This window comes from Plectropomus leopardus, chromosome 12 (genome assembly GCF_008729295.1).
Source record: "Plectropomus leopardus isolate mb chromosome 12, YSFRI_Pleo_2.0, whole genome shotgun sequence".
Lineage (NCBI taxonomy): Eukaryota > Metazoa > Chordata > Actinopteri > Perciformes > Serranidae > Plectropomus > Plectropomus leopardus.
Genome location: NC_056474.1, coordinates 6817318 through 6841265, shown reverse-complemented (window position 1 = coordinate 6841265; position 23948 = coordinate 6817318). Strand labels below are relative to the sequence as shown.

General features: G+C 38.9%; 1 protein-coding gene across 1 annotated transcript; it reads right to left on the bottom strand.

Annotated features, from left to right (window-relative positions):
* mfsd14a2 (major facilitator superfamily domain containing 14A2) lies at positions 1-23365 on the bottom strand. Its single transcript, XM_042497608.1, has 12 exons — positions 23123-23365; positions 18213-18308; positions 14013-14075; positions 12305-12432; positions 11959-12073; positions 11109-11327; positions 9373-9486; positions 7249-7320; positions 6241-6353; positions 3443-3540; positions 2805-2962; positions 1-2493 (listed from the first exon to the last, which is right to left on the bottom strand). Exons 1-12 carry the CDS (start codon positions 23204-23206, stop codon positions 2281-2283), a joined length of 1473 nt encoding a protein of 490 aa, XP_042353542.1. The 5' UTR covers positions 23207-23365; the 3' UTR covers positions 1-2280.
* Between the last annotated feature and the right edge of the window lie 583 nt (positions 23366-23948).

Sequence of the window (23948 nt, the reverse complement as noted above, 5' to 3'; positions counted from 1 at the left end):
GCACAGATGGAGCAGCAGGATGTTGTCAAGGCTCACTGAAAGTGAAACTTAACTATTCATTCTGCTGGGTCTTAAAAGTTGTATTCACTCATCAGCATCATCCATCAATCTAATCAGATAAGCTCTGAACGGATCGACAGCGTGATTATCCACCCCCCCAATTCACAAACTGCTGCTGAGAATGGAGATGGAGGACACGAAAACCTCCCGTTTTTCTTTATCATGAGTTTCTATCCAAAAGTAGTCCATTTTTTAAAAAAGAAAACGCAAATTTATGTGTTTTTTTAATCCACTACTGTTTAGCAAATATTGGGAGCTGGTCCATCAAAATGAGCAGTAGACGGTGCTAATTCTCCACTAATTTTATCAATGCAGAAGAAGAGGGTGCAACGAGAAGTTAAAAGAGCACCAGTCAAACCTCAAACGAAGGAAAATAATGGATGTATAGTAACACAGAGAGCCCTGGACAATGGGACTAGAGTTTTGAACAATTAAAATTACAGCTCTGTTTTTGGAAGAGCTCTGTTAACAGCGCTGTGTGCATTCACACGCATGTAAAAAGCCATCCAGAGACGATGAGGAGAACTTGCAGCCGCCTATGCAATAAATTAATCGCAGAATCTGTGTCCACTAAATTCAGTCAAATTTGTCAACTTTTCCACCTCCCTCCTTGCCTGAAGCAGGTGACTGATTTTTTTTTTCAGTCTTCAAGTCTGAACTACTGTTGCAACAACCTTTTTTCCCCTACAGGTGGCGCACATTGGCATGTACAGAACTGGTCTGACAATGACGAAATGGCTCCCTTTTGTGGAGAATCTGAAGCCCGTTAAATGTGAGTTTGTCAGTGAGGGGCGCGTCACATCTGTTAGTTATTATTTGAGAAATATGCCGTGCCTGTTAATAACTGTTTGGAAGCTTAAATGTCAAGGACTCTGCGAAATCGTTTCATTGTTCATATGACCACTGTAAAAATCTTTATCCACCACATCAAGTCACAGTAACCTTTGAATTATCTACTGCAGCAGCATGAGTGATATTCTGTTTAACTTAATGATATTAATTCAAAGACTCTGCATTAACAGTCAGTACACACACTGACATGCTGATAGCAACGCAGCAGCTCCGAATGGTCCAGAGGCTTTTAAAATAAAACCATGGTTCTGTCAGCCTTTAACCCTGATGGTGATAAATGTCAGGGAACAATGTAAGAAGAAGGGCATGAAAACAAAGGGAATAAAAAGTGTGTAATGGCTCCGATGGGAGCGATAGCATAAGATTACAGAGCATTTTAAGGACCCAGTCTTCATACAGGTTACGTAATTAATATATATATTTATATATATATTAAGTCACTTCGAGGCAACATTTGTTTCTTGAATAAAAACTTGAAGCACAGCTAGCCTTCAGTTTAAACAGAGAAAAATATACAACCCAAACTGTACTACTAATCTAGAGAATGGCAAGTAAACATTGAAAAACAGTTTCAGCTAGTAAAGTGGTCTCTCTCTTGCACACTTCTTTCTGTACGAAGTGTGACGTTTAGACAAAGTGTGGTCTTACGAAGCTTTATATATCTGAACCAGTTGACCCATCCTGATCTAGATTAGGCAGCGCCTTTCGAACACTGGTTTGCAGAGACTCCCGCCCTCGCAGGTGCACAGTTTGCTGCAGTGCATTCAGAGGAAGAACTGTGTTCCCTTCTCGGATGCTTTCACAGAGCCGTGAGCATCAGAGCAGAAGTTAGCTTGTGAACGACCATTAGACAAGTGCTCAACTAACTGTTTGTGACACTCTTCGTTGGACAAACAGACAAAGTTGCCACTCCACCGGCTACAGAGGAATATGAAGAATCACACAGGGATTTAGTAACATTTGAGATCTACCCCACTCACACTCTAAACCAAAATCACGTCGGTGGTTTTGCACCAGGAGGGGGGGGGGGGGCAAGGCTGTCGTATGCTCCACTCTGCTTTAGAGAAACCAAGAATTAGAGTCCAGCTCAGCCAGGTCACACACGCCTTTCCACTGCAGCCCAAACACAACGCTCTCCTCACACACGGTCTTCAGAGAGTCCTCACGATACCCTGCTTTAAAAAACAGAAAAGGGCTGCTAAGGAAGGAGTGCCCGCTTTTGTGCTGCGGACACACACACCTCTTCGTGGCACTTGAGTCTGATGTGTGCCCGAGGTGAGAGTGTGTCCGTGTGGTAAAATGTGTGTATCTGTCCATGTGTGTGCGGGGGTGTCGGGTCAGAGCGTTGTCTGCCCCCTTTAGCTGTGGTTATACGCTGCTGTCCTCCAGCAGCGGCTCCTTGCCCTCGGCCCCGCTGCCTTGTGGGCTGTGGGAGTGACTCTGTGCCCCGTTGCTGTGCTTCTTATAGGCGCCGGGCCTCATGCCGGGCCCCGTGTGCTCTGGGATAAACAGGGCCACCAGCAGAGACAGCAGCACTGAGCATGCACCAAACAGGAAGGGAGGGCCTGGGATGATGGCACTCTGGAAAACACAACAGAGGAAATACTTTCAGTACGGCTGCCATTTGTGCAAAGGCCTGTCACCATAATTAATTGTAATTCTTTCTTACCCAAAATAATAATAATTTTGTAATTTTGGTCTAATTCTATAAAGGTACTATAATTTTCATTCTATAAAAGGTACTAGAAGTTTATATAGACTTTCTTGTATTTTACCAGCTGTTAATTACTTTTTAAAGCATTTGGGTCAGCCCTCAAAATAAGTTAAAAATGCCTGTGGATTGTGCATGTGCACGTTTTTCTTAATGTTGTGTAATTGCAGTGTGTATCTACCTCGTCAGTGGGGTTGGCCATGTTGGGTTTGGCACCTTTATCGGAGCCGTCCGTGTCGGTCAGCTCCACGTGGAACAAGTAGAAGACAAAACCGTAAAGAGCGGGGCCCAAACCGTTACAAAGGCCCCGAATTCCAGTAATCATCCCCTGGACAACACCTACAGGCAGACAGATAAAAAACACAACGCTGTCAAGGAAATATATCATAGGTAAAATCTAAATCTTGATTTGATGAGGGAATATTTTACTAGTCTTCCGGATGTCTACTTTGAGGAAATAGGACAAACTAAGCTTTAATAAGATAAAAATGTACAAACGTGCACTTGTGTTTATCTCTTTTGACAAAATCAAATACTGATGCATGATTTAGAAAAACTGAAATAACTGGTTGCTCTGTATCATCAAAAGTAGGTCAAAAACGTGTGACAGGTGCTCATGGAAAATGGGAATCAACAGGATGAACATTAAGGAAATCCGGGCACTCCAAAGGAATTCGCCTTTACTGTAATGGCTAAATCATTTAAAAAGCCAACACGTTTTGACAACTGCCGGTCTTTGTCAGGGCTTTAAAAACGGATGCATGAGTATTCCATTAAAAAGAGAAAAGGTGGCAGATATTAACGTTTGGAAAAACAAACCTTGTTGGTCGGGGTCTGCGTTACGGGACACGATGGCGCTGATGGCAGGGAAAGTGATGCTGGACATGGCTGCAACAGCTCCGGCAGCCCACATCATCCTACAAAACAACACACATTTGTTGAGGATGAGGCCGGCTGTAGTAGTCTGTTGTTACGTGTTTGGGTGGAAATACACAGATTACATTACTCTGTTTTGCTTTAAAAAAAAACAAACATTTAGTTCATTTTGGCGTATCAACATTCACCTTCAGCAAATAAGAAAACACAAATACAAAGCGTGGTATTAATACTTATGTCGATGAAGTTGTTAAATTAAATAAGTCCAAAACGTAAAAGGTGGTTTTAGATACAGCTGTACTTCCTATTTCATTTACGAAAAACTAAAACCATGACAATGATGGCCACTTGTATATTTTCCATCATCAATTGACTCTTAATGGTTATCCTTAAGGAAGAGACAATAGATGTAAAATGGATACTGTTTATTTTTTTGTGACCATGGACTCAAGAAGAACTGTCACCCTAATATATAAAACGGCCAACTTGACCTTTATTTAACTTAATTTCCTGGTTATTGACGAAAGCAGAGAGGAGCACAAGGAGACAAGCTGTGAATGTTTTCTCTCCGAATCAATAGATATGGGTCACCCTGCCTTCCCCTCCAGGCTGAAACAAGAGAAACTGCTGCAGTTGTTATTATCGCACTTCAAGAGAAGTGAAACTGATAGTGTGACCTGTGTGTGTGGGTGGTGGTTGTTTAGTGAAAGCATCTTTTCCTCATATTTACAGGTTTCGAATGAATGAAAACACCAAAACATTAGTTTTACTACTGCTTTTTGCTTTTAAAAATCAGGTTTTAAAAAGCTCTGAATTACAAACTTTTATTTTCAAGACAGTGAAATGTCTGTCCGTAAGCTAAGAAAATAATTTCACATTAGTCAAAGAAAACCTTTTAGCCCTTTATACAACAACATATTGATTTTTTAAACTAGCCTCAGTAATCAGATTCCAGCATCTGGTAGGAGACAGTATAGTAAATTAAAGCTATGCTTCCCTCTGGTGGTTTGTCAGGGCGTTACATCAACAGTGGACAGTATGCAAAAAAAAAAGACATTTAACCTGTCAGAGCCCGCTTTAGTATTACGCACACTTGTATTGCTCTGCGTACAAAATCCGCTTTTCATTCTCAGGTCTTAAAATGTTTTATACATTAATATGATTTTCTTCTCTCATTGAGTTTTTTTTTTAACCAACATTGATCCTAATAATAAATACCAAATATTCATTAACGTTCAGAATTTTAAACCTTTAGGTGCCAGGTTTTTGCCTCATTGAGGCAGTTTGAATGGGTTTCAGTGGCGCTTTTTTTGTACTTAACAGTATGAATGTAACAATTTTGTTCACACAGTGTATTTCAAACTTATTGTATTAGCTGAGCTGGAAATTCCAGGAATAACAAAAATATACAAACTATATGCCATACGCACGAACACAGCCAAAAATGTCAAAAAAATGAAGAATGACAAGTGAGTAAAATGCACCAAATAGTCCCTAAGGGTTAATTTTACTGATTCTGATTAACAAGGCTATTATAGTTAACTAAAACAGACAAAGTGAAAAAGCATTTTTGGTTAAGTGAAATGTAAATAAAATCTTGACTTGAAACAATACTGGGGGCTTACAAAAATGGCTAAAATAAAATAAAAATATACAAGAAATGTCTTCAATTTTGGTCTTTGTCAGTTTGGTCAAGAGGAGGCATTGGTGCATAACTTTACCAAGACTTATATGTCTATATGACTGAGTCAATTGCTTTCTGAATTTCTGAAATCTTCCCCCTGGCAAATACCCCTCCCTTTCATAAATGGTCAGATTACAATTTGATTCTGGTTATCTGCCCGGCTTAAGGTTCGTTGAATATTATTTGATTAACAAATGATATCACAATATCCTGAGAGCAGAACACATTTTCAGCAGATTTGACTTAAACATTATTTGTCATAAATGGATATGCAATTTACTAATCTTTTGACATTAAGGATTAAATAAAGAACAAACAGAAATAATCGTTTATCTGTTCCCTTCACAATTTAAATATTTCTGTCATTTTATTGCACTATTAACTGATTCAGATGCATCACGATATTGTGTAACATGACTTCATTTCCTGCAGCATAGTGCTAAACCACAAACTTCCTCTCTTCCTTGAACTACATTCACCAAGTGATTCAATTTCTCTGTATCACTTTTATCTTTTGTGACGTTTGCCCACATCTTTGAACCTGAGCTGCAGATGAAGACACTGAAGGTCCAAACTTTGCACTGTGGAACTAAAAATCACATTTCTGAATGAATCTATGCTTCTTTATGTGTGGAGTATCTGTTCCTTTGAGTAAAAGTAGTGAAAAAAGGGGAACAATTCAATTTAACACATTTTTAGATGACTTCAAGATCAATTTTAACCAAATTTATGATCTTTTTGTTATTAAAGATTTGTAAATAAATAAAATCAGTTCAGTTAATCTACATTATGCCAACAGTTAAGTATAAGGTAAAAAGACAGTATTAGGCTCAGGGGTATATTTAAATATTTTTAACGCTAGAACGCTGGACTTTTTTTTTTGACAAAAGGAAATTAAAAGAATGATAAATGAAATACTTTACAATGTCAAATTTAAGACTAATGACTTTTAAGGCCTAATATTTAAAAAAAATGAGTTTTAGACATTTGTAAGACATTTGAGAACCTGCAGAAACCCTGGAAACATGTGTGTTAGAAACAAGGTGTGGTTACTGACCAGGGCTGAGAGCCGAAGCCGTACCACGCCAGCTGGAGGATCTGGAAGCCGAGGCCGAGCAGGATTGTGTTCTTATTCCCTATGGAACGCATCAGGATCCCCAACACCACCGTCTGCACAAACACAGCACACAGTCATACAAGAAACCTCTACGGAGGCGATAAGTAAGATAGCAAACAGTTTTAAACATTTTCATTTTACTCTTGGAGGTGAAATGTGTAAAATGTAGGTGAATTTGGTGCCGTCTAGTGGTGAAGATTGCAGACTGCAATACACTAAAACTTTTTGCAGCTATGATTCCTTCACTGTTTATTCTTCTTCTTTGATCAATTGACTAATGAACAGGAAAATTACCTGCAACAACAAAAATAGTGGAGTTTTTTAACCACCAATGTTAAGAGCTGCTTCTTTTCTTTGTCTTCTGTGATAGTAAACTGAATAACTGTTATTTTCTTGGACAAAACAAGCAACATGAAGACCCGACTGTTTTTTCTCTCTACTCTGTTTATAAAATCTGTCTGTCCTCTGTTGTTCTTCCAAAGTTTTTTTTGTGTGGAGTTTTTCTGTATGCAAACTGTGGTTCTGAGGGCGGAGGGCGTGGCATACGGGACAGATTGCAAATGCTGTGATGCAAAGTTGTGATGTACAAATAAAATTTGACCTGACTTCAAGTTGTCAACTTGGGGAAATTGTGAACATTTCCACCATTTAATAGACAAAACAATTATAAGCAATACTACAACTCCCCAAATGAGGAGCGGATGGGTCAATATTACATATAGTTGTTAGTGGGTGGGCGGGGATTAAACAATTTGTATTTGCTTTTATTAACATATATAGTTTTTCGATTCTCTCCTTCTCTGTACATGTATGTAAATATGCATTCACACTCTATTTTATTCTATTTTGTGCATATTTGTTGTGTTTGAAGCCCTTGAGCTTCGTTGTATAAATGTGCTATATAAATAAAGATAACTTGACTACAGAAAATGGTATTTTTTTCAGTACCTGAGCTAGTATTGAGAGGATCCCCACAACAGCGATAAAGGCAGCCACTGTCTCTGATGAGAAGCCTATGACCTGAGGGTGAAAGAGCATTCAGATAACACAAGTTAGGACATGACAAGACAAGCAGTCAATGCAAGCACGTATCTCAAACACAAACCCATTTTTTGCATAAAACACAAGGAAGAAGTGGGTCTGTTTTTAGCCTTTTGTAAACATGTTGTTTATTATTGTGTCTGGGCACCACAAAAAGTGCTCATCTTTTTCCTCCCCTTGTATTTAGGTCGAATATTCTTCCCTTTATCTCCTTCAATAAAGGTAACCTCGAGAGTAGGGCAACTGCGAGGTGTGTATAATTTCTGACAATGAACGTGGAGTGATATCTGATAAAGCAACTTTAGCATAAAGGGAACAGGAAGGCATGTGGAGTAACATTTTCAAGATGGTAGCAGCAGAGACTTTGTTTAGTTTGTGTAAACAGTGTCAGATGAACCAGTCGGGCTAGTCTGGCAGACACACACACAAACACACTCCTCACTTTCAGCAGTTTAAGAGGAGACATCCCACCTCGTCAGTTCATCGAGAAGCTGCCAGAGTCTTCCAGATGCTGCTGCACTGCTTCATAAGGACTTATGGTTTTAAAATACGTTGGTTTTCCTGCGGTAGCATTCTGCTGAGACACCTAATGAATTTGCTCTACTTATTCACAAGCTGAAAGCGGCTGCTCAGCAAACCTGCTGATCCAATCTCAAAGCGATGTAGGAAAAAGTGTGTGTTGAGCAAGTTTCCCCCAGTTGTGCCAAGATGTTCTCTTTCCAGTACCAATTTCAGCCTATTATTAGCAAAACAAATGGCCAGAGTATGATGCTGCTACATACAGCATGCACCATAAAAATAGATTGAGAAAAGAACAGACAATTCCATTCAAACAGACGTAGCGGGACAGTTAGAGAGGCCGTTATTTTTATGTGTGCTGTTGCAAACATTGGAGTGGGCTAACTTCCATATACACTTCTGTGTAAACCATCAGGCTTGTGGCAACATGCAAACGATCAAACAAGCAGGGGAGTAGTATGTTTTCAAATAAGCAATCCACAACAGCCAGTCTTTAGTATGCTCTTTAGATATTACTGTATTTTTGGGGTGGGTATAGGTACTTGAAATAATCCAGTACCAAGTAGTATCAAAATGTCGCCACTCAAACGATAACTGCATTCTAACTTTTTTGCTGAGGGAGTCTGATCCCCGACCATCAGCAGTAATACGAGCTAATGAAACAACAGCAGCTACCGTCCGACACTGAGGCATCAGTGTCGCCATCATACTCACACACTGACATCGAAACGGCTCAACTCTGTTATCACCGTCGTTAATAACTGTTAGGCTACATCCACATAACTCAGTTTTTAATTTAAGTTGCATCAACATGGCTACGTTTCAGCCCGGCACCCTCACTAAATCAGGCATTTTAGCAGCTCTAAAACAGTGGTTTGAAAATGCTGCTGTCCCTGTTTTTCTTTGAAAACTCCAGCGCTGTGAACAGGCAGAATAAAAGGGCTTTGGAAATGCTGATGCAGACACCCGTTTGCTTACTGATTGGGCATTAAACGCCGAAGGCTAAGTTTGATTGGTCACGCCGGAGCCATGTGACCATCTTCCAGAAGACAACAGGAAAACAAAACTAGTATGGATGGAGATTAGAGCTTCGACGGTGCTAAAATGCTCATGTTGGGAATCATTTTTGTTTTAAGACTGTCTGAAATTAAAATGGAGAAATGTGGATGTAGCCTTAGGTTTACGACGAGTATCAAGGCAGTTAAGCCATCGTTAATCTCAGTTTGATGAAAGAGACTGATGTGTGGTTATATGTTTCCGTTTAATAAGGACAACAGGACATGCACATGATATTAGAACCAAATAACATTATCTCTCAAAGCAAACCACAACTTCACCCAAGATAGCTGTGTTTTGGACTACAAATACCACCGCAGTATTTGTTACAATTCACATTGAAGACTTGACATGTGGTAAAAACTGTATATGATGCACTTGAACAATGTTTGTGTGAACAATTCAGTCATTTAGGATGTTTCTGAAAACGTGTAGGCAGTGAGAGCAGCGCGTTACCTGTCTGAGATAGAGGAAGAAGCTGGAGTACTGGCCGGCCTCGGGGAGGTAGGAGAGAAACACTGTGATACAGATGAGGAGCACCGTGGAGTCCTGACCCACCTTACGCAGAGACTGGACAAGAGAACAGCAGGGACGATTTAGGTTGTTGCATAACTACATAATTTAAAACACGAGCAATGACACTGACATTTCTGACAAACTAACTTATCATTGTGTCCTAATTTAATAAGCCCAAACAAAAAGACACCCCTGCTGTCCTGTCACTCATGTGAGTATCTTCCAGAGTTATAAACAACTTCCCTTTTTCTGTTTATTGTTTTTTTTTTTAGACTGTTTCCATGCTGAGCTGCTGCTGAGGAGGGATAGAAACAAAAAGAGAGAATTTCATACTAAAAAGACAATCACTTAAAAGCATACTGACTTGATTTGTCACACTGGAACTGCTGACTATTTTCTTCAAATAAACTACGGAATTGATTTTTTCACAGGACGATGCCTGCAGATTTTGTCCCCATCGCTTACAATGAAAGCAGTTTATGAGGGAATCTTTAAATGGCCAGTACAAAAAGGAAGGATGATTATAGCAAACAAAATCTGTTTCGATGTACATATGTGCACCTGACTGTTGTTTTAAGGCAAACTTGCAAACTTCAAATCTGTTTAAAGGAAACTTAACTCCCCCCGATGTTGTTTTTGCTGGCCGCAAGTTGTTAAACTTTGTGTCTTTCTGCAGTGAGGCACAGGTGGACTCCAGCACTGTCGGCTGTGGCTACAGGTTCAGCAGACCCAAAACTTTTAGCCAGAGAGGACAGAAAAACACTGCTTTTCTGCCTGGTGTTTGGTTACTTTTTAAAGGTATAATATGCAGGATTGTCTGCTAATGTTCGTAAACACACTCCCCAGTGAAAGTGAAAGAAAAAGCCAACTCCCAAGTCATTCTTATTTTCCAGTTCACCACACTATATTTACATGTTTAGGCCACTGTGACTCTTGGATGGGTGTTGCTTATCACATGGCACCTTGTTATAAAGTCCTGACCTCATCTGAGTGTTGTGGTAAACGCCCATAAACATCGCACGCACAGAAAATTATAAAAAATGATAAAAAAAGAAAATTCAGACAGAGAGCAGCGGTATTAAGGGATATTACTTTTGTTTTGATGATTTTGATGATTTTAAGTAAATTAAATAGGACCAAAATCCCCTCATTATCTACACACACAAACAAACAAACAAACACACACACACACTGAGATACGCACAAATGCCTTCATAAGAGGTTAAGTCCAGTTTCTTATCCTTGTAAAGACCCATGTCATCCTCAAAGCCACAGCATTACTCTCCTATTAACATTCATTTATTACAAATAAAGGAATCTAGTTATGCGTTGTTGTAACTATGAAAGAATAAATGACTAAATGAATGAACCCGTGTTCATTTTTTTCCTGACATTGTCTGTGGGCAATGTGCCCTCGCACATAATTTGCAGCACTATCAATTTTGTTCCCAGCATGACGCTCTTTGCCAGAACGGAAAACATTAATTATGCAGATCTATTTTACTGTGAAGTAAAAGCTTCCATTCAACAGCTTAACCTCAAATCATTATCTAGACAAGCATGTTTTTATGCCAATAAAATGGTGATAGCTGATGAAACACGCTGCAATCAACTGCTGTTTGGTTGGAAACAATTATCAACTGAAAATGATCAACACAGACTAAGATGGTACTCACAGCGAAGGGGTCTGCCTGCTCCCAGGAGATGGGTGCTCCCCATGATGCTGGCCTCATCTTCTCAGGCAGCGACTCCGGTACGGCCACCAGGATGAAGCAGATGTCGAGCAGGGCGATGGCTGTGGCCAAAATCACCACCAAGGTGTCACCGTAGGCCACAGACAGGTAAGCTCCGATGGCCGGGCTGGTAACCAGGCTGGCTGCAAAGGTAGCTGATACCTGAAGGGAGGAAGAGGCAGAGCTGAGGTGAGCAGCACAGGAAGTGATTGTTCTTTCATGCACTTATCTTACTGTAACAGTTTTGTCAACATGTTTACTAAAATATTCCTTCACTGGCTCCCTGTTGAGTTTACAGCCCAAAATTCTCATTCTCACCTACAGAGCGTTACATTGTCAGCCCCCTGCTTTCGCTGAAGTACTTCACTCATATTCTTCAGCTCGCTCTCTGCGATCAAATACACCAAATTTGTTGTCTGTCCCTCACAATCGCCCAAAGACCTGTGGTGATCGAGTTTTGAGGCTGCAGCACTAAAATTTGTGCTCTCCCTGCACCATTACAGTCGGCTAACTCTGTGTTTTATTGTGTTTTGTTTTTTTTTAAAGTAAACTAAAGACACACCTACGCTTTTTTTCTTGTATGACTGTTCAAAGTGCTATAAAAATACATTTTACTTACTTAACAATTTAGTTAAGAAAATCAATTTTGCAAAGTAAGTCAAAATTGTTAAGTTGAACAAGGAGTCAAATGCGTTCTTTGCAAAATAATTGCCTCCTTGGATCACAGAATCCTTCTGGAGGTGTTTACAGACAAATTTTAACAGGATGCTGTTTTGGTCAACCGTCTCCTTACCAGGCCATATGCTGTGCTCCGCTCATGCTCCTGCGTGATATCTGCCACATAGGCAAAGATCACAGAGAATGTGACGGCAAAGACGCCGGACATGGAGATGACTGCAAAATACCACCTGAGAGAAGAAAAGGGTTTAGCATGTCAACAAGGATAAACAAAAATGTCTAAAATGCAACTTTTTGACATTAAAATTCCACCTTTGTGAAGTTTGTTATATGATCATTTTTGTGGTAATTCATTCTGTTGTTTTAAACTGCATTATATTATATGGTGTTTCAGTCAGCACAGGACAAGACTTCACCTTCACCTGAATGATTACACAGAGTTGTTCGTGTTTTGAACTCACCATGGGCTGATCTTCATCAGTGGAATGGGCGCACACGTGAAGAAGACCGTTAGCAGCAAGAAGGATTTGCGTCCCCATACGTCTGACAACGCTCCGATCAGCGGAGCACTAAGAAATGATAAAAGGCCCTGGAGAGGATGGAGAGAGAAAGATGGGGGAGGGACAGAAGGGGAAGTGAATGTGTCAGAAAAGGGCTGTAAATTGATAAGTTGAGTGAAGTTACCGCTTAAACCCCTCTTACACAGGAAGGCAGGAATTTCATGCCATTATTTTGCCTCGCCTTTTTTATTAAAAGGTATAATCACAGAATGGTTTCACTTTTAAGCTGGTAACAGGGTAAATGCGCTGAATGATAGTCTGTGTAAAAAGGACAGCTGGCAGGACGGGAAAATGGACGAGAAGGGTGCGACGTTTTGATGACGTATTGTGTGTGCGTGTATGTCTGTGCGATCCTCCACTGAAAGATTTAAAGAAGAAGCTAGCAAGAGATAGCAGCTAACTTAAGGAGAGGAACAGTGACTGAAAATGTCCGCATATTTGGAAGACAGTCAACTCCAGGGGCTCCTTACCCTCAGCACCGAGGACGAGATCAGTCACCATAAGACAGGGACATAAATTATTATTATTGCCAATTTATAATATCATTGCACAACAGATTGTATTGTATTTAATACATTTATTTTATTTTACGTTTTTTTGTTTTTTTTTTAATCTTTCTGCTTTTAATCTGCTTGTTTTTTTTATTTTTCACTTTATTTTTTTAGAATATTTTGGGGGGTATTTTTCCCGTTATTGACAAGACATCTATATACTGACAAGAAATGTGGGAGAGAGAGGGGAAATGACACGCAGTAAAGGGCCACAAGCCAGAATCAAACCCCGGCTCCTTCAAAGGCCTCAGCAGGTGAGTTAAAATTCATCCCTTAATCTGATTTTCTTTTATACCGTTCCAATCTACAAATACAATCCTATATCTTTTATATCATCTGTTACATATTTGTGAATATATTCTTAGATATAAATGATACTGAAGTAAAACATTACCGTTTGCATAATCTTCCTGGCTTTATAAAATATTAGAAAGATAAGTCATTTTTGGTGGTCACTAATGGATGGAGTCACTATAACAAGAAAATTAAAGCGTGTACTCTCCAACTATCTTCACACATTGTTTCCTCTCTCTGATTAAATACCATCAAGGTGCACTTGAGGCACCTCGACCGTGTTCCTATGAGCCGTTCTGCGGCCATCTGGGGAACCTGCTGGGGTTACTGGACAGCTTGCAGGTGTTAACATGTTACTGCACTGGTGTCAAGCAGGGCGTCGCAGAACAAGAGCACACATGCTCAGCAAATCTTCCAAGGGCAAATGAAAGCAAGACAAACTTGCTGAAGAAGAATGCTAGTTAAAAGCAGCTGGAGTACTGAAAACACAGAAAGCACACGGACATGCCTCACTGTATGGCTTTATGTGACCGTAAAAATGTGTATATTTAATATCTAAATAATGCACAAACACGGGGCATAAATTAAAGACATAAAGAAGGCAAGAAAGTGTTATTGCTCATCCATTTTTTATAGCACACAAATGTTTGCCCTTCAATTTATTAAAAGTTGATGTTTTATACAGCACAAACATATTGCTTGCTATTGAGATAATGCAGACAGGATTATGTTTGTGTCGCCTTGTTTGTGTACTGATTTCTTACCTTGACACCATGGATAAGCCCATTCATCAGGAATGTGTGTTGGGGGAATGTCTGGTGTAATACCTGAACAAAAACAAACACAGATAACACCACATGAAACCACTTAATCTACACAAACCGCATCACATATCTAACAATGACCTCCAGTTGCTTATGTACTTTTTAGAGTTAAACTACAACTAGGGAACAAAACAAGTGTGATACCACTGGACAAAAATGTAGCAAATGATTGAGGGGTGAAATTAAGAAAAAAAGACAATAATTAAATCAGAGGACTATTTCAGAAAAGTAGATATTCACTGTAGCAGAAAACCGACAACAACAAAAAATAACACATTGTGCACTGTACAGATCTACATTAAACATAAATATTTGATCTTTTATGTTTTTCTGGGACCTTCCACAGGGAAATGACCCACATGTTGAGAATCATGGTTTAGTTTGCTTTTATTCAGTCATAAAATAACCTAACACACTTTCATGCTTTCGCAAAGAAAAAACAAAACAAAAGCAGACAGATAAAAACCAACATAAAACTAGAGATGTTCTTGACAACCAATTTCTCTGACGCTTAAATGCAAGTTTAAGCGTAAGACTAGTTGAGTCATGTAAAAGTAAGATCACACTCAAACAGTCAAAACGATTTAATCTATATGGTTAAACATTGTCTGAAAAAAAAATTCTGTATATTATGAGTCATTTGAAATCATAAGTCACACGTATTTGTGGTTTATTTAATGTCTTGACTTATCATTTAAACACACACACACACACACACACACACACACACACACACACACACACAGTAAGTCTCTCATGCATGGGTGTGCAGGCAAACTGACACACTCACAAATACAGGTGATTTTAGTAAACAGCAAACTGTAAATAGCGTCTAAAAAAACATAGTTTAATATATAAAATTGATATATGACATAGTATAAAAACACTAAAAGAACTTATTTCCATAGTGGTCTGGATGGCCCCTACTACATTACGGACCTCAAATTGTGACATGAAGATTATAGTACTGTACATACAATATTACATATTCTACAAATTGTACATGAAATACTAAATACACCAAAAAAAATTCACCCATCTCTCCTCTCTGCATTTTATTGAATAAAATGCTTGTATACCCATTAAAAAACTGTAATATATTTCAAAGATCTCACTTTATTTAGTGACCTGTTCAAATTTTAGCTCCCACAGATCTAAAAGATTTAGACTCAAAAGTGAATGGATTTTCACTCTGCCTAGTATTACATGTTTGTCTGTAGTATGCTCCTACACCTGTAAATAATCTGGTAACTTCCTCAAAAAGAGTTACTCTGGGATCATGTTGCACATAATCATGGTTAAACATGTCAATTTTACACATGCACTTTGGTCATAAACACCACAAACAATGCGAGTCTAAATTTCAAATACATTTTCAGCACAGTCACTGTCCTGAATGTGTTTTGTATTCTGGGACAACCAAAAAAATCCACACACAGCTACAACACAACAAACGACAAAATATTACCAGGAAGAAAAAGACTCGTAAGTTCTTTTTACACCTGACACATACACTCACATTCTGTTTGGGCAGTCAAGTGACCTAAATACTTTCCAGTTTTGGTCTGTACTAAATGTTGTCATGGTTACAGCAGGTGGCATCAAGTCATCCAGTCTAGAGACAACAATGAATGAGTTGCTTCACCTGTCCCAAACTGGGTTTATTTCTTTCTGCTCTGTTTGAAGATGTGAAGATTAATTCTATCTTAAATAAAGTCAGTGTGAGTTTAGCCACAGAGATTAGAGAGCTCATCCACACTTCATATCAGGGCCGGGCCATAAACTGAGTAGCCGAGTATATCAGGGAGCAACATAATCTCATCTCTTTGTCAAATTTCTTGTGGTATAACATCATGTTACAACATCTGACTTACAGTAAAATCCACTTGTTGATTTTTTGGATGACAAACTGTTTTTCTGAGAAACTGCTCTGGAGCCAAACTTTGTTTGGAGGTTGGAAAAATAGTTTCACAAAGAGGAAATTTAAAAAAAATCCAGGGAAAATCCCCGGAAAACTATATGTATAACTATTATGGCCATATATTTAAAATTATGTTACAGACAAAAATGTATGGATATTTTCTTTATTTTTTGAGGGGGCATTTTCTTGTTTGTTTTTATTTTTTGCTTCTATTTTTTCCCCCAGATAATGTTTTTGTTAAAAAATATGACAAATAAAAATAAAAATAAGAATAATTTCTTGCAGGCATATTTGGATATGAAAACTGTTGGAGCTCCCTATCTTTACTTGCAAATTAGACACTTCTGCTGCCAACCAGCTGCATAATATGCCAAAAGACCAGAGCAGCAAAAAATGGCACCCTGCAATACATCAATACCTTGTGCATTTTTTGGCAAAGAGAACCAAAGATCCAATGTACTGTCACACAACTTAACATATTTTAGGTAATGTTAGACATATGTTGGATTTTTTATGAACATATTTTAAACAAAACCAAAAACTATTTATGTATTCAAAACTTTTCCAAAACATCCTGTTAATTCCAAAACACTTCCAGGCCAGGAAAACAGTTTCTTATTTCATAACTTTTCCAGGAATTTAATGACCGTGGGAACCCTGTTTATATATAAAACAAAAAAAGATTTTTCAAGCTTCTCTCATGAAGGCACAATATGTAGGACTTTTCCATTTTTGATCAAGCTTTGTTTAGCGCTCTTGTCCCACAAATAACTAGAACCATAGTTACGCATGTTAGGACATATACAGCCAGACACAGTGCACCTAAAATACTTTATCTTTGCGAGACTGTAGAGGGGAAAGTGGTGTTCAGATAGTTAAAATCTGTGGTATATTCAGGTCAAAGTCCATGACGTCAGTGTGCAGCAAGCATAGAGCACAAGTGTCATTGACACTGGTGTGGGAACATGAAGCCGGGTTAGGACATGTAGAGCTTGACTGAGACTGAATAACAGGATCTGGTTATTGTTTAGGGGTACGGATGGGAAAGCTGGTGGCATGGCTAAGAATCTCCTCTCCTCCTCTGGGAGTCAGTTTCCAAACACACAGACTGTGAATGCTTAGTGACGACTGTTGCTGCTGGATACTAATGAAGGAGCGTGCTCAGTGGGAACAGCGAAGCAGTCCCTCTCATCTTCAGGCGCCCTCTGATTAGTCCAAAATGCAAATCCTACCTCCGCCCAGGGATCTTGAGGGCAACAAACCCTCAGTAATTAATGCTTTACAAACCCCCCGTAATTAATGCCCAACAGTTACACATACAGCCGCCTCTTCAAACAAGAGACTGCTGAATAACAGGCATTGCATAAGCCTGTCTGGTTTACATCATGTGGTGCACACGTTTGCTCATTAATTGTTTGAGATACCAGTTTCAACCCAAAGTCATTTACGTTGATGGAGAAAAGGTGAAAAAAAAAAGAACTGGTCAGGATTCAGTAAATACAGTCTGGCTGAAAAATGCTAAGCGAGTGTCAAAAAAAGAAAAACTATTAATACACACTCACTGCCTGTATAAAATAAAGCATGTCATCACCATGACTCATCTTAGCTCTGCACTTACAAATTAGATCTGTTTTTGAGGAAATGACCATCTGTGTTTTTTAAATACTGGCTGATAATATTCTCGTGTCAACCTTTATAAAAAAACAAAAAACAAAAAAAACACAGGTTAAAAAGAAGAAAACAATGCTGTTGAAATTGTAGCAAATTAAACACGCCACTCTGCAGTGCGCTGAGGTGACTGTGTGCCGTGGTTCGCCTGGCCGGCATCTCGGCCGTGTGGCCTGACAACACAAACCAGTGACCCCCTCATAAGCCTTTTTAACAAAGAACTGGTGCTCTGACAATACAACTGTTTGATGCCCTTTTCATATTTCTCAGTCCATTAGCGCTTGGCAAAACATCTGCCAGCACATACGCACAAACACACAAAACTGCGTCACTCAGTGCTTCGCTCATTTGATTAGGAATTCAATCATTCATAGACACTGATGGGCCTTGTGTGATTCCAGTCAATGGGAAATGCCACTCTTTGGCTACATTTCCAGAGAGGAGAGGTGTAGGCGTATGAATGTATTACCAACTGTTATGTCAGTTTACATAACAGTGTGTGTGTGTGTGTGTGTGTGTGTGTGTGTGTGTGTGTGTGTGTCCGAGCTTACCGTGAGCATCGGGGTGGTAAGAAGACCCCATGCAAAAAACTCCAGGAAGATGACAACCACAGCATGGTAAACACTGGGCTCACCGATTCCCTGAGGCTGGATGGAGACATACAAAAAGAAAGGGGATTAGCCGAGAAGCAACAAACATTTTTACATGCATCAAAGTGCCGGTAAACGGTAACACACATTAACAGATCGAACCTTAAAACTGGAATCTATTTCAAACCAGCATTGCCTAACTATATTCTTCATGACCTGATCCTGTGGGACAGTCCACAGTTGGGTAAGAATGAGTAAGAAAATGTGAAATATTTTTTCACTCTTTTGCAAGAACACTGATGGGAGTTTTCTCTTGGTGTAAAACAGTGCTGCGTGTTAAATCAAACAAGCCAGCAATCATATTAGAATTGCTGCGACTTGTTCTCCCCCCTTTATTTGAAATTCAAATTTATATTTCCACCATATCACTATTAAAATCTGCTCACAAGACACAATCACCCTGACGATCAGTACATTTGCATGCACGCAAATAATGGGATTACTGTCATTAAACAGATTAAGGGAACTTTTTGAAGGAGAAATTTACATGATTCATGGCAACTCCTTAAAAGATGCGTTTACAAGTTGCCTGAGAAAAACTAGCTTTATCTTGCAAGTGATAGCTAAATAACAGCATACGAATTCACACAGAACAGGAAATAAGGCTGTATATCTGTGGCCAAAATTAAGCGGTTTTATTCAGTCACTGCCACAAGCATTTTTTTCTCAATGCAACCCTTTCTATTTTACAACGCAGTGCCTGCACAGTCAAAATCAAAGATCCACAAACAAAAAGCAACCACGTTGCACACATGCCAAGACTAATTAAAAGCATGTGATCACTGTGGCTCTATTAATTCAGTCCTACTTACACTAATTTCGACATTAACGAGAGGCAAGCAGTAGATTTACATGCACGCAAATAATAGAATTACTGTCAATAAATAGATTAAGGCATTTTTTGCACAAGGAATTTACATGATTAATGACAACTCCTTTAAGATGAGTTTACAAGTTCCCAAAAAGATATAGCTATATCTAGCTGGCAATTGGCATATAAAATCAAAATGAAAATGCTTTTATTTTCTAGTGAATTTACCCAGAAAAGGGAATAAAGGTGTATAAAGCCGTATAAAGCCACACTAATATTTCAAGCCACAAGCAACTCTGCTATTTTTTTTATCCAACGCACAACTTTATATTAACTCTACAACACGAGCTTTACACTGCCTGCACAGTATCAAAATCAAAGATCCAAAAACAAATAAATGCATACATGCTAAGACTAATTTAAAAGCATGCGATCACTGTTAATCCAGTCATACTTACTCTAATTACGACATTAACGTGAGTGAGATGAGCTTAAGCTGTTTACATGACATCTGCACTATTGGCTATATTACCATACTCTGATTGCAAATGAATTTTGTTGAGTACATGCAAATGCACAGACTGTGAAACAAGAGAAGAGGATTACATTAATATCACATTAATACATGATAGAGTGTCATCTGTGATTGTGTATCTTATTAACTGGCACAATATTTCATAAAAAGGTTTAAAATTTATTATCAACAAAATTCTAAGTATTTAAGTAAAGTGTTAAGTAAAACAACTAAATATTCTGTTACAGTTTACTGGGTCACTCCCAAAACAGACCTACATCTGTAATGAGTGAAACACAAATAGACACCCCTTTAACGTTCACACTTTACTGCGGCACAGTAAAATCTATATAAGTCTGTGAGGTGAGGAGAAAGTGTAATGGAGTGAGCGTGGATGCTGAGCAGGGTCTTTTGCAGGAAACACAGCAAGCTGTGATAATTGTGGAGACTGTAAATAGGCCAGGGCCAACTTAACAAAGACAGTAGCTGCCAGTTTACTCGCTCATGTGGTTTGTCATTTCCCCAGGAGTAGAGGGTGAAAGCATCACAGAAGACAAGTCTACAGGTCTGGGTATGACTGAGGCGGAAGTGTTAAATTAGCGGAAACTCGCACCCTTTTTGTTCCATGGTATGATGGGTGATGTTGTTCTCATATTGATACCAGCATCAGATATAACTCTGATACTTCCTCAGATGTTAGATCTGGTATCGGCAAGTATGCGAGTCTATGCACTGATACTATACTAAAAATGAACTATTACTTTAAATTGTGTTTGAAAGTAGTTTCTTAGACAAAATGTCAGTGTTCCTGAAAATTGAACCCTCTTCACCTCCACACCAAGTCATCAAAGAACTAGAGGCAGCGAAAGCCAACTTTTTGCGCCTCACATTGCCTGTTTTCGCAAAGACTACAACCAATAGTTCATCAGCACATACGATCTGCATATGCGTGAGGAGAAATAATTCTCACTACGAGCAGACGGCAGTCGCCTGTAATCATCACTCAAAAAGGGAAACTGGAAGACCATCATGAAGCTAGTTAGCACATGAACAACACAATCCAGTTTTTTCCAACACATTTAGCGTGTTCCAGTGAACAACAACGCAAACCATCAGGACACAGTGGCAACATTTCACACTGCAAGGCTTTAGTCTCAAGGGGTGATCATGCAATCATTTCACATCCATACAGGGTTATTAGTAAAGACCTGTTCAGTCTAAAACAAAACAAAACAAACAAACAAAAAAACAACACACACCAACAAAAAAAACTTGGTGGTTTCAGATTGGTGCTCTGTGTTCAAGGCCAAGTTTAGGTATAATTATCAGGATGGAAAAAATGGTATTGCAACATCTCTAGTATGATGTCAATGATCACACCACCTGCTCAACTGAAAAAAGAGGAACTGCCTCTTACTATGGATGCTGCAACTTCCTCTCCACTGAAATGACGACCAGCTACATCTTTAGGGATCACTATTGACTTCTAAGCCTATTAGACGCTATGAGTGGATCGAGGGTTGGATGTTGAAAGTGAATTCTAAATGGATGAGTGGTCAGACGTAGGGCAATAATACAGTAAGGCAATAACAAAGATATGAATTAAAGGCCTCACTGGAATAGAGCTACATCATGTCAGGTGATTTTTTTCCTTTTAACAGACACAAGAACCCATCATTGCGAGGTGAAAGGAAAATATGCAAAATGATCTTGCTTAATTATTCAATGTTATGTGGCAAGCCACATAAAGTATATTTTGAAAGTCAAGCCATTTAAATTCAATTCCAGCCTGATCCATATAATTCAAATCATAGAAGATGTGATAGTTAGTTGTCTATTGAGGAAGTTTGGTTCTTCTAGGAAAAGGCATCTTTTTTCTTCTTCATTTTACAGATTATTAATGATACAATACATAAAACAAACATACACAACACAGTACAAATACACAAACATAGTTACTTCGCCAGAGACTACACAATAAAAGAACATTATTATGATACACTTGAAAGTTTCTGCTTTCTACATAAAATTTTCAGAATCAAATTTATTTTACTGGCTTATTTTGGGGAAAACAACAAAGAAAAACATATCTTAAACTAATTTACATGCCTCTTGTTCATATGTATCCTTAACGAGTGTCCATAGTCCATCTAAATCATCTTTATAAAGCCTCTGTGGGGCATACAGGTGCAGTCACATTTAGCATTGGACACAGCATATTTTGGACTCCTTTCCAAAATGTTCTTTTTTCTAGGCAGTGCCATAACATTACAGTTTAGATCTGACATACTATTATTCATTTTATTCAGTTTGTGTGGGATTATATATGCTTGGTTATGTGTTTATATCTAACAGATTTTAACAAGTCATTTGTATGTTGTGTTAAAGTGTACCATTGTTCAAGTGGTAGGTGTTTACCCAGATCATGTTCTCATTGTCATTTAACTTTATTCATATTACTACAGGAGGAGAGTGACATAAGTCTATAAAGTTTGGATACTGTGCCTCTATTTGTAACAGTGTCTTCATATTTATTATCCAGGCCAGCATAGTACCTTGAGATATGAGTTTCTGCAATACAGATTTTAACTGGAAAGGAAAAGGCATTTTATCACGCCATAGGGTGGTGTTACACCTGGACTACAGGTGTCAATGACCCAGAGAAGAGACTATAAATGTGTCAGAAACAACAAACCCTGACAGATATTTAACCAAGCATCAGCACCATATCCTGAAGAGTCATCGCCTACATACACCAGGTAGTTATGAGCCACGTTACATTACACAGCTGTTTTAGCAGTGGCAGTAAATAATTTTACCTCCCTGACATGTTGACTTAAACGTCGTGTTTGCTTGTTTTCAGCCAGTTAACCCTGTGTTTAAACGTCAATTTACAAACCACATTATCGACTACCCTAACAAGTTACCTAACTTGAACAATTAGCTTAGCACTAGTACAAAAAGTGGCTTAACGCATTCATTTAATTATCTGTTTGTTGCAACAGGCTAAAAATAACCCCAATTAACGTTGAACACATATGCTAGTGAGCTAATGTTAGCCCCAGTTTGATGCACTGTCACACGTAACTCCCACAGATTTGAACAAACGTGAGACAGCGTTTAACATTAAGAGAGACAATTTGTGCTAAATAAAATGGTATTTGGGGTAGGTGAATTATTGTGGGAGGATAAAGAAAAACAAACGTTGACATTAGCCAGCTAGCGTTACCTGAGCTGACGTGTAAACGGCTACCTAAACGTAGGCCGCTAACGTTAGCCGATGCTAGCTCAGTTAGCTAGGCGGACCCAGCTAACGGTTAACATTATCGGCTGAGGCAAACCCTCAAACACAGAAAGACAAAAACAATACTACGACTGCTGCGTTTACATGAAATAAACAACACTGCTAGCTAACTCCAGCGGCTGGGAGCCAGTTTAGCTCCGCGGCAAGCTGAGTTAACGAAGATAAATAAATATTTAACTCACACTTCCTCCATCTTTTATTATAATTTTCTTTGCAAGAAGAATGCTGCGGTTCAGCCGCTTTTTCTTCTTTTTCTCCCCCGTCATTGTTAACTTATGTCCATTCTTGGTGTCAGAGGGTCATCGTTGCGCCTATTGAAAGTAAAATAATATACTGATTCCGGCTACAAAGCTCATAACACCTCGGCGGTTGGCTACAGGCAGCTAGCAGCGAGCTAACTAAATGATGATTTCTCATCCCATTCCCCACCTCACTTCAGCCCGTCTTCCTGAACTTACATGTGGGCCCGCCCCTTTGGTGAATTCCTGCTCAACGATTGGCTGTCCGGCGAAAGCGCAAATCCAAACTGAGCGTCTGATTGGTTGAGAAAAACGTTGGTGGTATTGATCCTCAAATGGTGATTTGTGAGCATCACCCCGCGGGCTCGGTGTATAAAGAGGAAGTCCCGTATATGGTGAGCGGCTGTGTTTATGTAGAAGTGTACATGATGTTCAGCTACTTCCAAGGACCCCATAAAAGCATTTCAGCTATAGCAAAGACATATAATCATTTTCTTTTAACACAAATAAAGGGTTGCAAGACCTTCAGTCTCTTACATGTAGGGACTGTACTTTATTTATCAGAGTAGGGAGGTGGCAGAGGTGTGACCCTCCTCAGGTGACTGATGATGATCATGATGAGCATGGTCCTCCTTTCACCATAAATAACCGTATTTCATAGTTTCTGGTTATGATGAAAAGTTTGATTTAAAGAAAATGTGCCTTTAATATCCATTTGCAGGATTTAGTTTTCCGACGGTATCTAACCTAATACATTTTAAAAGATTTA

Excerpts from the sequence above, each read along its gene's own strand:
- mfsd14a2 (XM_042497608.1), bottom strand. The coding sequence starts at position 23,206 with ATGACGGGGGAGAAAAAGAAGAAAAAGCGGCTGAACCGCAGCATTCTT. Across the intron at positions 12,074-12,304 it reads CTGATGAAGATCAGCCCATG|GTGGTATTTTGCAGTCATCT; the intron begins GTGAGTTCAAAA and ends TTCTTCTCTCAG. Across the intron at positions 3,541-6,240 it reads GGCTTCGGCTCTCAGCCCTG|GATGATGTGGGCTGCCGGAG; the intron begins GTCAGTAACCAC and ends GTTGTTTTGTAG.